This window comes from Mycetomoellerius zeteki, unplaced genomic scaffold, assembly GCF_001594055.1.
Source record: "Mycetomoellerius zeteki isolate Tzet28-1 unplaced genomic scaffold, Tzet1.0 scaffold707, whole genome shotgun sequence".
Taxonomy (NCBI): domain Eukaryota; kingdom Metazoa; phylum Arthropoda; class Insecta; order Hymenoptera; family Formicidae; genus Mycetomoellerius; species Mycetomoellerius zeteki.
In genome coordinates, this window is record NW_017257728.1 from 959,331 (window position 1) to 974,166 (window position 14,836).

At 33.0% G+C, this 14,836-nt stretch overlaps 3 protein-coding genes across 5 annotated transcripts in view; 1 reads left to right on the forward strand and 2 right to left on the reverse strand.

The window, feature by feature from the left end:
* Positions 1 to 4,028, reverse strand: part of LOC108729214 (uncharacterized) — a 6,959-nt gene extending 2,931 nt beyond the window's left edge. The window contains exons 1-8 of the mRNA XM_018458217.1: positions 3,956 to 4,028; positions 3,771 to 3,870; positions 3,220 to 3,432; positions 2,405 to 2,598; positions 2,210 to 2,340; positions 1,438 to 1,552; positions 460 to 774; positions 217 to 309 (exon numbers count right to left, since the gene is read on the reverse strand). Coding sequence (XP_018313719.1) covers positions 217 to 309; positions 460 to 774; positions 1,438 to 1,552; positions 2,210 to 2,340; positions 2,405 to 2,598; positions 3,220 to 3,432; positions 3,771 to 3,870; positions 3,956 to 3,966 — 1,172 coding nt within the window. The 5' untranslated portion in view covers positions 3,967 to 4,028. The remainder of the gene's footprint in view (positions 1 to 216; positions 310 to 459; positions 775 to 1,437; positions 1,553 to 2,209; positions 2,341 to 2,404; positions 2,599 to 3,219; positions 3,433 to 3,770; positions 3,871 to 3,955) is intronic.
* Positions 1 to 14,836, forward strand: part of Adsl (adenylosuccinate lyase) — a 34,813-nt gene that overhangs the window by 8,244 nt on the left and 11,733 nt on the right. The window lies entirely within an intron of this gene.
* LOC108729217 (uncharacterized) lies at positions 6,169 to 14,707 on the reverse strand. Of its 3 annotated transcripts, none has more exons than XM_018458223.1 (4): positions 14,462 to 14,707; positions 12,337 to 12,546; positions 9,148 to 9,333; positions 6,169 to 7,420 (listed from the first exon to the last, which is right to left on the reverse strand). In XM_018458223.1, the coding sequence occupies exons 2-4, from the start codon at positions 12,427 to 12,429 to the stop codon at positions 7,199 to 7,201; spliced, it is 501 nt and encodes a 166-aa protein (XP_018313725.1). In that variant the 5' UTR covers positions 12,430 to 12,546; positions 14,462 to 14,707; the 3' UTR covers positions 6,169 to 7,198. The 3 variants fall into 3 exon arrangements, with proteins under 3 accessions (XP_018313725.1, XP_018313724.1, XP_018313723.1); XM_018458222.1 differs by lacking the exon at positions 14,462 to 14,707 and adding an exon at positions 14,078 to 14,146; XM_018458221.1 differs by lacking the exon at positions 14,462 to 14,707 and adding an exon at positions 13,613 to 13,946.

Consider the following 14,836-nt stretch of genomic DNA (forward strand, 5'->3'; position numbering starts at 1 on the left):
TTAATTTGGAAACACCCTGTATATATATATATATATATATATATATTTTCATAATTATTCACTCCATCCATTAGTGTTAAGCGTTCTATATCATTATTTTTATTGGTTTAATAGAATTATTTTTAACTCTAATCAAATTTTTTAGATACTTTAACAAAACCATTCTTTCCGTGTAGTCTCGGTTTGTCGCATTTGTGAGAATTTTTGGTTGCTTACGCGTCCTTAATTGGATCCACTTTATTTGATTTTAAGTGTAACAATGTTCGAGATTTCATTCTACTACTTAGCGGCGTGCTTAACATTCTGCTCCTAAAACGATTATTTCCCGTATATTGAATCAATTGTTTCATCGGATCGTGCAACGACGCGGCAACGGTCGATTTAGCTATACATGAAACTGTACGAAACGCATCATCGAATCAATTAACATATCGCTTTATATAAAATGATGACGCCTACGTGTGCATCGACGATTCCTTCAAGTTTGTTATGCTTTCTTGATCCATTGCACCCCCAAACTCTTGATAAATTCTAGCGCATTGTTCTCCTCCTCCCTTACTCCTTTCGATCTTATTTTCTTCAATTGTCTTCTCTTCTCTTCCTTCTATGCTGTCCTTTCTTTGCTTTGCGTTTTCATGCTCTACGATCGTCTTTTCGATTGTATCGGACCCTTTAGTTTTCGTAAGCTTTATTTTGGTTTTTTCCGTAATTTTTTGATCGATGTCCTCTCTTATGTCTTTTTTAATCTCTATTGCAGCCACTTTTCGTTTGTAACTAGGACGGAAAGTCATGCAAGGAGAGAAGGATTTGGGATAGTTTTTAACACTGCATATAGTAGAAATAAGACAGTATTTCTTGAATTTTTTTTATGAATAACTTTTTAACGGATAAAGACTGACGGGTAAAACTTGTTAAAGGTTAGTCAGGCTCGTGACCTTGAAAATATGCGCCAAGGTCGTCGGAGCGGATTCCCTCTGTTCGGTATATTTATCAATTTTAAAATCAATACTGTTATTTTAATTATTTTAAAATGTGTTATTGTTATTTAATTTTTTTAAAATTAAATATCGTCGAGAAATAATTCAACTTCCTTTACATGTTATCTTATAGAAGATGTAACAGAATTTTCGGACAGAATAATCGTTTTTAAAGATTATTTTATTTTATGACACGCGCATACAAACACACATAAACGGAGAGAATTTTTTCTTAGAATTTACCTTGAAAATATGATAGTCGTGGAACAACATTGTATTTTGAAGAATTTTAATGTAAATCTCTCTCATTCATTAATAAGACTACAATAAAGTATAAAATAAGTTAACCAATTTTACTGAAGTGCATGGTAAAAATCTTTAAAATATTGTATTGTACCACAACTACTATATTTTCAGGGTAAATTTTAAAAGAAAATTCTCTCCGTGTACATATACATACTCAATATCCGATGCGGTCTGCATTCCCTTGTCCGGCCCATAAAATGAAGCAATGTATGTGGGGGTTGGTTGCGTCGTCGTCATTTTTGTAACATTGTTACAAAACCCTTCAATATCTATAGATGAGAATTATTCACAAATAATAATAATCGATGTCATCATGCGTATTATCGCGCGAAATTCACAGTCAGAAAATTTCTTTTCTTCTTTTTTAAATTGCTTTGTTGCTATACTAATAAAAAAATTCACACCAAATATTACATATAACAATTTCTACTATATGAAAGAAAACAGTTTCACTGAATCCAAATTTAATTTAAAAAATTTATATTTTAATTCATTTTAAATATTTTCATAAAAATTTTGTGGATTATATGTTACTTTCTGAAATGAAGTAAGAAGGTAACAAAGAAAGGAAAAGGGAAGTTTAAACATGGAGTATTTTGAAGGTATCACTATCTGCTCCAGTGCCCTCTTGGTTGTCACTATATGCCCCAAGCTGGAGCATATAGTGACAAATGTTGTGTTTACTTCCAATACATAATAGAAGCTTATAAAGATTATGTTTCTATAATTATTATGGTCCAAAACATGAAGTAAACTGAAAAAAACGAGCTCACTTCAGCTCAATCCATCACTATGTACCCCCCCTCTTCTCTAAAATACTAAAAAAATCGGCCCATTGCGCCTTTTGACAAAGTAACAATTTTGGTTAATCTGTAACTCCGAACAATAGAAGAATTCGATACAATTTTATAGAATGTTAGATTTACTCGTAACCTGCTGTGTTGTCTCACTCGTCATTTTATTAGGATTAGATTTTACTTTTGACATCAGTGATCCCGTACGTTTTAATTGCCGCGATTGTTGTTGCGTCTGTGCCGTATCCGGTTTGCATTTGCATCTGCGAGAGAGAAAAAAACGTGTCATTTTCTAAAATTTCCTAGATATAAAACCTATCAAATTACCTAGAGCAACACGGCGCGCTGACCTCTCCGCGAAGAAACTGCACGATAGCGGGATAACTCCATTGTGGATGTTGAAAACAATGCGTACTGGGCACACCAGCTCCTACAGTGATGGGAAGTTGTATGTGTTGACGACAGAATTCGCATTTACTCAACGTCTGCATCGGTGTTTCCTTCGTGATTGCGCTCGGAGTCTGATCTTATTCGAAAACACGCGTAGGAATTTAAGAAACAGCAAAGTAAACGACAAAAGTGATATCTTTTCGACAAGTCATAAAAAATACAAAGTTACGCAATTATAAAATACAAAATAGGATATTTTTGATATTCCAACAGCTATATTTTTTTTTTTTTTACTTCGATGATTCATAATTAATAAACACTGAATCATTCTTTACATCCTTTATAGATAAAGATAAATGCAAAATTTTTTTTAATTGTGAAATAATTTGTCTTAAATATAATAAATGTGTATGAATATTAACATTCATACATGTAGCAAATTTATGGGCACGCGAGAAGGTTTAAAGAAAAGAGATTTAAATAATTAGTCCAGAATATCCTCGCCTAAATTTACTGAATGTGTATGTGTATGTGTTTGAATACTACTTATATATATTATTTATGTTTAGCGTAAATTGTTTTATAATTAAGAACTTTTTTGCATTTAAAGGATGTATAGAATATTAATCTTTACTAATTGTAAATCATCAAAGAAAAGACTGAAAATGGAGATATAATGTTGCGACGTCAAAAACACCCACCCTGTACAAGTAATGTAGGGCTAATAAGAAATCTTGTCAAAGCCGACTCACTTGACTTTCCACGACAGACACCTTTTTCGATTCCGTTTGAATTTGAGCGACGCCGAGATTGCATAATGATGGTACGCAGGTAGGACAGTCAATGTATTCTCGTCGTCGAGAATATCCGACTTTGCGGTAACAATGATCAGGCGTTGCAACACCTTCTAGTTCACGGGGTACCCTGATGTCACTCAGGCTGGTCGTTACATCATGCCTCATTATCTACGTTTATACTCGAGAAATTTAAATTAGAATGTAAAACAGTGATTTTGAATTCACAGTACTGTAAATTTCAAATAAATTTATCCGTGAAAGTCATTGCTTTTGAAAAATTAAGTAATTTCGTAATGTTTGAACGTGAAAACGGAACAATTTAATTAGATTAATAAAAATCTTCATTAGTTTACAAATTAATGTCCTACTCGTAATTGATTTATTAATTTAATTTAATTTAATTTTAATAGACTTAAATTGTGAATGTCTGTGATCTATATACATATAATAATTGAGTATTCTAATTTTTAATACTTGTGAAGCTTTCCTCCGCGACTATAACTCACTTGGGTTTCTAGTACATTTGATTCGTTGGCTTTGTGTAGTATAAGTTCCGTTGCGTTACTACAACATTGTTTGCAAATTGAGCATTTCCTTTTCCAAAATCTAAATACGTATACTTTTATTATAATTTTATTCCATTGGGTCTGTCTCTGCTTCGAAGATTTAAATTTGAACTTTAATAACTCACGCGAGTACCATCGTGATATCGATCAAAAAGAATAACGCTGCCAATAGACACAGTGTTATTGCTACTGTCACTATTTGTGTATAGGCTTTAAAAATCAAGAAAATCCCGGCAACGGCATAAAATAATAGGCCAAGTAAGGAGAATATGGTCATCTGTAATAATTAATATAGAAAAATATATATATTTGTAGTTAATAATATTTGATAAATATTTTTTTTCAGTGAAATCAAAACATTTTATATACAAAATTTTTTAAATTATTATTAACATTTTATTAATAGATATAATCGTAATAGGTATTACGATTGTTCTTTTTTTTTCAAATTTTTAATTCATACATTAGTAAATGGTCTGTATTCTTGAAAGACGTTTAAAATTTTGAAGGGAAGTTTCGAGTTGTTTTTTTACATAATTCTGATTTCACTAAACAGTAATGCACAATGGCACGGCATAAATTACCGGAATAATGTGCAAGGCGCTCCCGGCAAAGTGGCTGATTAACTCGATGGCTAAGACGAAAATATATACGCCCGATAGGACAATCAAGAGGATGCAGGTAAGAGCGCTTATCGGCATAGGATCCATAACGATCATATAAATCGTGACCGCGAACAGTAGCAGCACCGCAAACTGTCTTGAGAGAAAATTTTATAGTACAAGATATAATCAGTCCATTCTAATTCCGATATTCTTCGATATTAAGGTTTGCAATCGAATGAAATAACGTGGTGTTCAATACGCACGAGTTGAAATATCCTCAGCGGCTTGATTATTGTCGATACGCATCTGCTGGTTTTGTGCCGCAATAGCTTCTGCTGATCCAAATGCACATTCCTATTTGACATCTTTTATCTCCACCGTTTTCTTTTTTCCCGTTTTGCGTCTTGTCATTTACAAATATTTAAGCGATATTATAACGTATAACATTATGTTACGACATAACATATTGCAACATAAGTTAATTCTATGCACGAATATGCGAAAAAATTCTATTTGATACTTTTTGACGTTTATCAGGACATTTGCACATTTTTGTTTCCCTAAAGAATAACTAACTTCGTGTACGTTCGTCTTCCATTTATATATATATGAATTTGCTTTAAAAAGAAAAGCATAGAGGAAGAATAACATTTTACACTTTCTGCTTATAGTTTATTACATTTTTTATATCCTTTCTTTTATCCAAGAATTTTCATATATTATTTTGATTTTCATATATTATATTGATTTCGAAACATTTTTACATATTTTTCATTAAAATTGCTACAAATCAATATTTTATATCAATAAACCAATAATATTCAATATTTTATATTTCGATTTTAACAATCTCTTTTATAGCGCCTGCTTGTAACACAAAGCATCTAAAACTAAACTTCATATTTCGATGAAATGGGATAAGTGTTCAACGAACGGTTTAATTGTCATACCTCTTTATATTTATTTTATTTTTAAACAAAATACAAGGATTAGAATTTAGATAAAAAAGAAAACACATATAGAGCATAAAACTTTAATGAACAGATTTTGCATGTGCTTTATTAATTTTGCTGCAAATTTTAAATTTGTCAGCCTAACATATGATAGTATAAAGTCTATAAAGATATAATCTTCATTTATAAAAAGATGAATAAAGAAAAATAGATAAGTTAAAATTTAAAATATGTAGAAAGAGATCTCTTCTATTCTATTCTACTTAAAAAATAGCTTAAAATTTGTTATTGCAATATTTTCTTGAATGTAGAAATAAATGCTTTAGGTACAAAAGTGGACGGATTTGTACGCGGATGGACACTTTTTTTCATCCGAATAGCAAAGAATATATTTTAAATCGCGAAAGATTGCAATTTCGCGTTTGGTCTCGTTATTAATTACGATAACTATACGAATTTTACTAATAACTAAATCTTATCTATCGATAATTACACGCATATACATGATCTTACATGCTACTACAGTGATAACAGACATTACATAATACTATTACTAATTCTAATTTCTAATGTGACTTTATATGTGTTTGATAATTTTACAAAATTAACGGTTTTAAAAAAATTTTATAATTCATTTTACCAAATATGAGATGCTATTCAAAAGTTTGGAAAATTTGCCTATGAAAAATCGTTTACTTTAACTTCCAGTTTTCCCCGTTTCCTTCGAAATAGTTGAACATGGATGCAGCGATACCGATGTTTTTTCCATCCTTGAAAATCTTCAAGTGTAAGTGTTTTAAACACCGACAATTTTGCTTGAGACTCTCCTTATCCATAAGATATTTGTCTTTCTTAGTCAAACCCACAATATAGGAAGTTTTATTGTGAAGTTTTAAAGTGGTTACAGAGAAGCATCAGGTCACGCCTAAACAAATAAGAGAACAACAACTGAGTTCTCCGTCATGACAACACGCCCCTTCAAACATCGTTCGTTGTTCGATAATTTTTGACTTTCAGAAACATGATAGTGATTGCCCATCTATCTATTCTATTCGCCTCCAGACCGTGCTCCCTGTGATTTTTTTCTGTTCTCCAAGATGAACTTTCGATTGAAAGGCCGTCGTTTTGACACTTGATTGACGGGATCCTGGCAAATTTACAGGAGCTTAAAACATTCCCACTTGAATTTTATGAAATAATGGAAAAAACCACGTTGAAATCTATATTCATGTCCAAGGGTACTATTTCAAAGTTTAGATAGCACCTCATATCTTTCCTCAACAGATAATATTAAAACTGTGACGATTCGATAAATACACAATTTTTTAATTTTTAATTTCTTAAATCTTTTTCGTTTTATAAAATAATGTTTCATAAAAGCTGCTTTAGAGTAGAGGTAGTAGCTTTGCAACTGTTGTAATATTCTTTAATATGATTGGTCGGGTGAGTTCCGATTTTTACTGCTTTACCAATGAGAATATTTTATTTTAAATTGACCAATTAGCGATGTGCGCTATCGAATCCCTCTCGATTGGTTTTGCCCTATATATAAGTTCCTCACATATTATTATCATCACCAATCAAAGCTGCTTTCTTTGCTGAATGCTGCCATTGAAATATCAAGTTAATAGTCATATAAATTTCAGAAAGTTTTATGAAATTGCTTATGTGTAATAAATGTTAAAAAATTAAAATCTTTCATATATATTCCTTCTTTTTCTTTTTAAATAGACTATCCATAGCTTTGGTGATACTCGTGAGTCTTTCAACTCGCTTGAATCAATGGACTTTCTTGCAAAGACGCACATATTCACGCATATCTTATAATGGCGACAATTTCCGCGACAAATGCCACTGCGTTCACGAATGTAAACACGGCTGCTGATATAAGCATATCCATGTACTGCTTGCTAGGATGAGTCTCGTTGTTGTACATATAATAGTAAGGACCATTCATCCGGCGCCAATTATGGACCATCAAGCTTCCGGCTACCACGTGCATAAACGCGCCTACGGTTGCGAACATCAGCAACTGTAACAGTCAATTAATCATGAATCAAATTGCACGGCCTCTAATATTAGCGTGATGAGAAACTCCCGCGAGTCTATGTTTAATTTTTAATTGCCAGCGGAAACAAACCGGAGGACGGACACGCAGATGCGCCTGCCTGGCACTTGGAACTCAATTTCGCGATTAGTCACAAATCCTGATAATTCTTGGGTATTTAGGAAACAACTTTATTTTAATAACTTTTTAACAAAATCAAAACTTTCTCTCCGTCACTCAAATTTAGAAAAAGATATTACCGTCATCAATCCCGTATTAGGGGCCCACATGTTATCAAATACCCTGTATAGATATGATATATCAGTTATAATGCAAACAAATCACAAATGATTGTATGATGAAAAAAATATAACTACATATATTAGACGTGTCTTTAATAATAAACAAATTATATATATGTATAATATAACGAAACAAAATGTCCTTGACTAAATAAACATATACATATATAGGATATAATAATTACCGCTAATATCACACAGCGATATGTTATTTGTAAATTTTAAAGACTACACAGTGAAATGATCGAAATATAAAAGATAAGAATTAAAACACAATTATAACGTAACTAAAGTGCAATTAGATATATGTATATCAATATGATTGTATAATTGATCTTAAAAGTATTATATAATAGTGCAAAAACAAGAAACTATTCTATGTTTTTTTACTTTTGACTTACGTTAATGTGTCGAAAATTTATCGAATTTTATAAATTTATCGATTTCGCAATTTGATCATTCGTTCGAAATAGAATTATGTACAGAAAAGCTTATTATTGGTTATCTTCGTGTCTGTCGTTATGAAGCTGAGATATTTTTTTATTGTTTGTTACCGCCACAGGTGTCATTGATTACAATAATTATGCGTCTCGTAATATGAGGTGTTAATTCGTGTAGTGAGACTTGTACAGTTGAAAAGTTTTTAATCATTCACGAGCGGGTAAATCATAGTCTCAAAACGCGCTCTGATGTATCTGATCTGATATCGCGCGATTTTTCCATTTGGCGACATATTCTTAAATGGCGTGTAAAATGACATCGCAATGTCTCGCGCAATGAAGCCTTGATACCTTGTCCGCTAATTAACACATACGCCGTTACTGCTGTAATGACTCAGCTGTATAAATGAACTAGGCGTATCTAGTCGCGGCTTATGGCGTTCTTTGTTATGGACATAATATAACAAGGTCATGTTTGCAGTAATAATATAACAAGTACACATGTTTACAGTATGGGTTGTTAGTCCCCGTAACACACTTATTATTAGAGAAAATTGAAAAACAATATTTATCGAAAATATGATCAATGTACGCGCCACATATTCCTCTGTTGATATTTATTTCGGTAAAAATTATTCTTTTATAAGAGAAAAAAGAATATATTTAACATGTATAAAGAGAACGTTACATCATTTAAACATTTCGAAAATTCATCACGGAAATTCCGTTTATTAACTCGAAATCGATCTTCGTTTTCTTTATAAAAGAAATGTTGAAATATTTAGAATTGTAAAGATCATCCTTGGAACCATCTTATAGTCTTTTACTCTTATACCCTGCACGAAGATGCGTAGAATATAAATACTTGTTTCTTCTTTGCGAAGAAGCTACGGATGGTAAATTCGCCACAAGCATGCAAAATAAATATTTTATTTAAATTCTAACATATTTGATAGAAGATAGACATTACCGTTCTTTTTGGCACGCGATCACCCAGCATATGGCTAATGATGAAGAGTGCATTGATGAGAATATATCCGGCGACCGAGACGTAGATAGTGGCTGCATCGTCCAGCTTGAATCGCGATCTGTTGAAAATGCGTTGGAACGAGTTCATCGGATCCACTGACAGACCGATTGCAAAAATGGCCAGTATCTGCATCGAAATATTAAAACATATTTAAATTTGAGAAGCGCTGAGAAAGTCTTATATCTTTTCTAAATTTTTTTCATGTACGTGAATTCTGTAATATTCGAAGACTTCTATAGTGTGTGTGTGTGTGTGTGTGTGTGTGTGTGTGTGTGTGTGTGTGTGTGTGTGTGTGTGTGTGTGTATAAATAAATATTCTAAGAAATTAAAATGTATTTAATGCTATCAACACACGCACGCACGCACGCACGCACGCACGCACGCACGCACGCACGCATATACTGAACCTATAATATATTTTCACACTTGTGAAAATAAAATGTAGATCAAATAATGTATAGGAAATAAAGAAATGTTGGAAAATACGTCATTATACACTTCTCAACAAAATTAAAGGATTACATGTTCCTCCTTGCAAAAATTGGCAAATTTCAAGATTGAATAACTTCGTAAAAAATCATCGTATCGAGATGTTACAAAATATCAGTAAGACTTTCTCAAAATACCAATCTGAAAGTAGAGATTTCAAGCTTTAAAATGCTTTTTTTAAACATCTCGATACGATGATTTTTTTACAAAGTTATTCTATCTTGAAATTTGCCTATTTTTGTAAGGTGAAATAGGCGATCTTTTAATTTTGTTGAATAGTGTTTGCAGATCAAGAATCAAGATTGATACAAACCAATCATTCATATAATTTTTCAAAGTTTGTATGTAAATTTTAGAGTTTTATAACTTATATAGAATTTCTATATAATTTTATAATTTTTTAGAAGATTTCTCAAATTTGGTATACGAATTGGAACACTTTTCAAAAGTGCTTAGAAGAAAGTTTTACATCTTTTCTTGAATATTCTTCTTATATAGGAATTCTGAAATATTCTACGATTTTTAGATATTCTAAGAGATTTTTTATTATTATGAAATTCTCATAATTTTACTATAATTTCTATAATATTTTTATAATATAATTAATACAACCAAAATATGCATAGAGCACGTTTTTTTTGTTTGACTAATAAAGAAATAAACTAAATACAAATTTGTTTCATAAGAAATTATGCATTTTGAGCCCTATATGTTACAGTATATTTTGCATATTTCACACATAAAAGCATATTTTTGCATATTTTGCCCATACATGCACAATATTTACATATTTTATTTATTTTTATTGTATATTTCACATCACATTTTCTAATTTAAGTTTATGATTAGTTTTTCTCTGATATAATAATAACTAATAAATAGGATTTCTAAGATAAGTTTTTCTCAATCAGAAATATCCTACAACATATTTTATATTTTTGAAAAAGGAATTGATTAGATAAATGATTCCCACACGCCGCGATGCATTGGTGCGCAGTGATGTCAAAGAAATCACAAGGAGAAAAAGATTTCGCGCTTTTACGTTCAATCTTCTATATTTCTGTGTCATACAATACATAACATCAAAGACTCTCTCTCTCTCTCTCTCTAGAGTCACTAATCATCTTTGTTATTATAAGTAAAAAGCTTAATTAATAATTTGAAAATTTGTGCGATAAAAAATAATTTTTAAATGCATATATTCCTTTCTTTAGATTATTTTTTCAATTTCACAGAGCATATTTTAGGTGTTTAAAAAGGGATTTTTACAGCATAATTTTGGGATATATTCCTTCCTTTAGAGCATTTTTTCAATTTCACAGCATATTTTAGGTGCTTAAAAAGAGATTTTTACAGCATAATTTTGGGATATATGCCTTTTTTTGGAGCATTTTTTCAATTTCACAGAGCATATTTTAGGCGCTTAAAAAGAGATTTTTACAGCATAATTTTGGTTGCCTTAATAATTAATATAATATTAATTATTACTGCAATTATACTATAATAGTACAATACAATTTTATTCTAAACGGTTAAGCTGGGTCTTTAGTGTTGAAAGAATTCTGTGTGTGAATTTATATATCAAAATCCAATCCTGCGCGCTGAATTTATTTTCGGTCTTGAAACGCAATCCTAACAGAACTAGAGTAGTAATATGACAAATTAAATTGACAAGAATTTTAACAATGATGTTCACATGCATCTTTACAATAATCATTAAACACCTTAATATCGAAATAATTTTATTGTGAAAAATATTATCTCGGCCGAGGATTGAACCTGGATCTCACGTATTCCGTGCGAGCGTCCTCGCCATGTTAGATCACCGAGGCCTTAGTAATATTCTTCACAATAATCGGTACGTATAAAGAGTACGCATTTTAAATACCAGGTGTATAAGCAATATTAAAGTATCATATTGGACTGCGATGTGAACACACGACAGTTAAGAACAGTTGAGAAATAAAGGCTAAACGATGAAGCTTTAGTGCTGAAATAATTCCGTATAAATTTATATATCTCTAAATCCAATCCTGCAAATTGCGCACCGAACTCATTTTCGACCTTGAAACGCAAGAGAGTTTAATCCACGGCCGAGGTAATATTTTTCGCAATAAAACTACAGATTTTAAGGTGCTTAAAGATTATTATAAAAATGCCTGTAAGCATCATTATTAAATTGATTGTCAATTTAATTTGTGACTACTTTAGTTCTGTTAAGATTGCGTTTCAAAATTGAAAATAAATTTGACGTGCTGCAGATTGGATTTGTGGTATATAAATTTACACGGAATTGTTTCAACACTATAGATCAAGTTTGACCGTGTTTAGCCTAATTTATTTCTTAACTCTGTTGTGTGTTCACATCGCGGTCTAATATAATACTTTAACATTATTACTATTATTTCCGAAGAAAATTTATGAAATCTGAAAAAAAAAAAATTTTAAGATATTTTTTCAGAAATTTTTATAAATTTAAACTATAACAAATTCTTAATAATATTATGAAATATGAGAATCTTTTAAAGGAAAGCTTATTAAAGATAGCGATTTTCGCGATAAGAAAATTTCAACAACGGGATACGAAGCGCGCTGTAATCCATGCTATTCTTTATTTGATTAAATTAAAAAGATACTCGCCAATTCGAGCACTTTGATGACGATGGGTAGATGACTTAGAACTTTGTGCCTTTTAGTAGTCGGCTGTTGGCTTTGCTGGGCTTCGTCCGCCATTCTCACCCGTCGATGTTTTCCTTTTCCGTCGCCCAGTTTGAAGGATTTTCAATTCGATTTAATAACAATCGATTCTTTCTTTCCTGTGCGTGTCACCCTTGCTCGGTTTTAGCGACCCTAAAACGAGAAACGCGATAGACATCGCCCCTAATAAGGGATTGCACGTAAATCGTAGGGTTGAAGCCGAAGTGTGTGTACGACGCAAATAAAAGACTATAGAACGGATTATTCGAACGATAAGATATTTCACTGTGTTCTTCGTCCATTCCAGGTTAATTTTCCTATTTTTAAATTGAAACTGTGTTTTTTTTTATACTAAATGATGTCGATATTGAAGTAAATTAATTAAAGTATTAGTAATTGAATATAAAGTATTTCCTTAATAATTTCCTTAGTGATGAGATACTCGTAACAAAAACAAACATTAGCATGTAGTTTGTAACAATTAAGTATAATAAAGATAAGTAGATAACTAATAACATTCCATATACATATGTATATTTACGGTATAGCATAGTTAATCTTTACTGTCCCGCGTCATTTTTTGACCTCATCGTGGGATGAGGCGCATTTGCGTTTTTGTTTCTCTTCTATTAAAGGATTACAGCGTAATGAGATGGTTTTCAATCGCAATTTTACTTTGTTTCAATCTTCTAATATACGATTAAAAAGTGCAATGACAATAATAACTAGTAAAACTATATAGTTTTGGAACTTTACCGGCATATGCGACGCGCGAAATTTTGCTCGGACACCATTTTTGCAGTGATCTCATAATGGAGAATAAGGGTTAATTATAGTTATTTACAGTTAATTCATATATTTCTAGTTAATAACTTTAAGCTTCACGAATGTAAATAAAAGGAAGATGGGGAATCGAACTCTTCTTTAATCATGATTCACTTAAATCCATTTATAGATTAAGGAAGAATCTCTTTTAAATTAACCATGATTTTTTGTTATAAAAGCTAAAAAAAGCAGTATCTTTATTAATACGGCACATTATGCCTTTCGACGTGTTCTGTAACTTGGGAAAAATCGATTCTACTCGGCTGTTTTGTACGGGAATGAATACGGAGTTGCATCACGCGAGTTGTGAACTCCGTCGCGGCTGAAACACTCGTTGTATCTAAATAGGCCTCAAGGTATACGCTGAATAACAAAACTCCGTCCATTGATTCACCTGACACGCGCTCCGTCCACGTGTACCGTGGACTCCTATCGCTTCGCCAGCGAAACTCGATTTCACTTCGAACAGACTGCCGCGACTCCGACGCGACGACTCCGAGTGTCCGCACTCGAAGAATCTAACGAAAAGTGTTCGTAAAGTGAAGTCAAGGATGGTTGCGCGAGAGAGTTGCGTTCTCGTCTCTTCTCTTCTTCTTTTACTCTCAGTTCGCAGTTAACAGTCCAGAGACGCACTCTTCTCAAACGCGGCCGATTGCCGCGGAGGCGAGTTTAACGCGCGTACGTTGTTGCGCGTCGCGACGCGTGCGCTGCGGTGCGTTGCGGTGCGTCGCGGGGCGTCGCGGGGCGTCGCGGTGCGTCGCGGTGCGTCGCGGTGCGTTGCGGTGCGTCGCGACCACGCCGTACAGCAGTGCAACTCGAACTGAATGCCTGAAACCTGAAACGCGCAGAGAGAACGTACACGCGACACTTTACGAGTCCTCCGCGCAGGCGGAGTACGCTTTACGAGTCCCACGTATACGCTTACGAGCAGGTCGCACGCGCCTTGGGCGTGTAGTTCTGTCCGGTGACTGCGGTGCCGATGGAATCGACGCGACTCGACGCCGACGCGACCATTTTCGATACCATTCGATACTAGGCACCGTCAACCACGCTTAGCTTTCGCTCACCTTCAGTCGAACACTGTCATTAACAACTTTCAAAAATTTGTCGCATTGCGACTGTCGCGTGTCAGGTCCTATCTCCTTTTTCAGGAGAACTCTTTTCCTTACTATATTAGTACGCTAATTTAATAACTATTAGTACTTTCTAATTACAAAATAAATTTAAAAAAAGAATGTCACACTTCTCTAAGATGTTTTATTTGGCGAAAAAACGCAACGAGGTCGGGTTCTTTTACGCATGATAGCGTACGCCGTATGGCACCGTCAGATTTCCGGCCGCGCTTTTGTCTGTCGAAACACTCTAAATATTTGCTCTGTACTGCTAATGTGTCACGGACGCCCGCGCCAAGTATTTTCTTCTCGCGCACGCCCTATTACGTCATCGATTAAACGTGCGTAGTGACGATCATACATCATAAGTCATCGGACGCGCATTGAAGCATCTTCGTTCCAGTAGCAAGCCAATTTAAGGATGTACTACATGTATTTTTTAACAAAATGAAGAAATTATGAAAAAGTTACAGATTTTTCTATATTGTGTTAGAAAGTAATACAGA

Excerpts from the sequence above, each read along its gene's own strand:
- LOC108729217 (XM_018458223.1), bottom strand. The coding sequence starts at position 12,429 with ATGGCGGACGAAGCCCAGCAAAGCCAACAGCCGACTACTAAAAGGCAC. Across the intron at positions 9,334-12,336 it reads TCATCAAAGTGCTCGAATTG|ATACTGGCCATTTTTGCAAT; the intron begins GCGAGTATCTTT and ends ATTTCGATGCAG. Across the intron at positions 7,421-9,147 it reads ATCGCGTGCCAAAAAGAACG|TTGCTGATGTTCGCAACCGT; the intron begins GTAATGTCTATC and ends TGACTGTTACAG.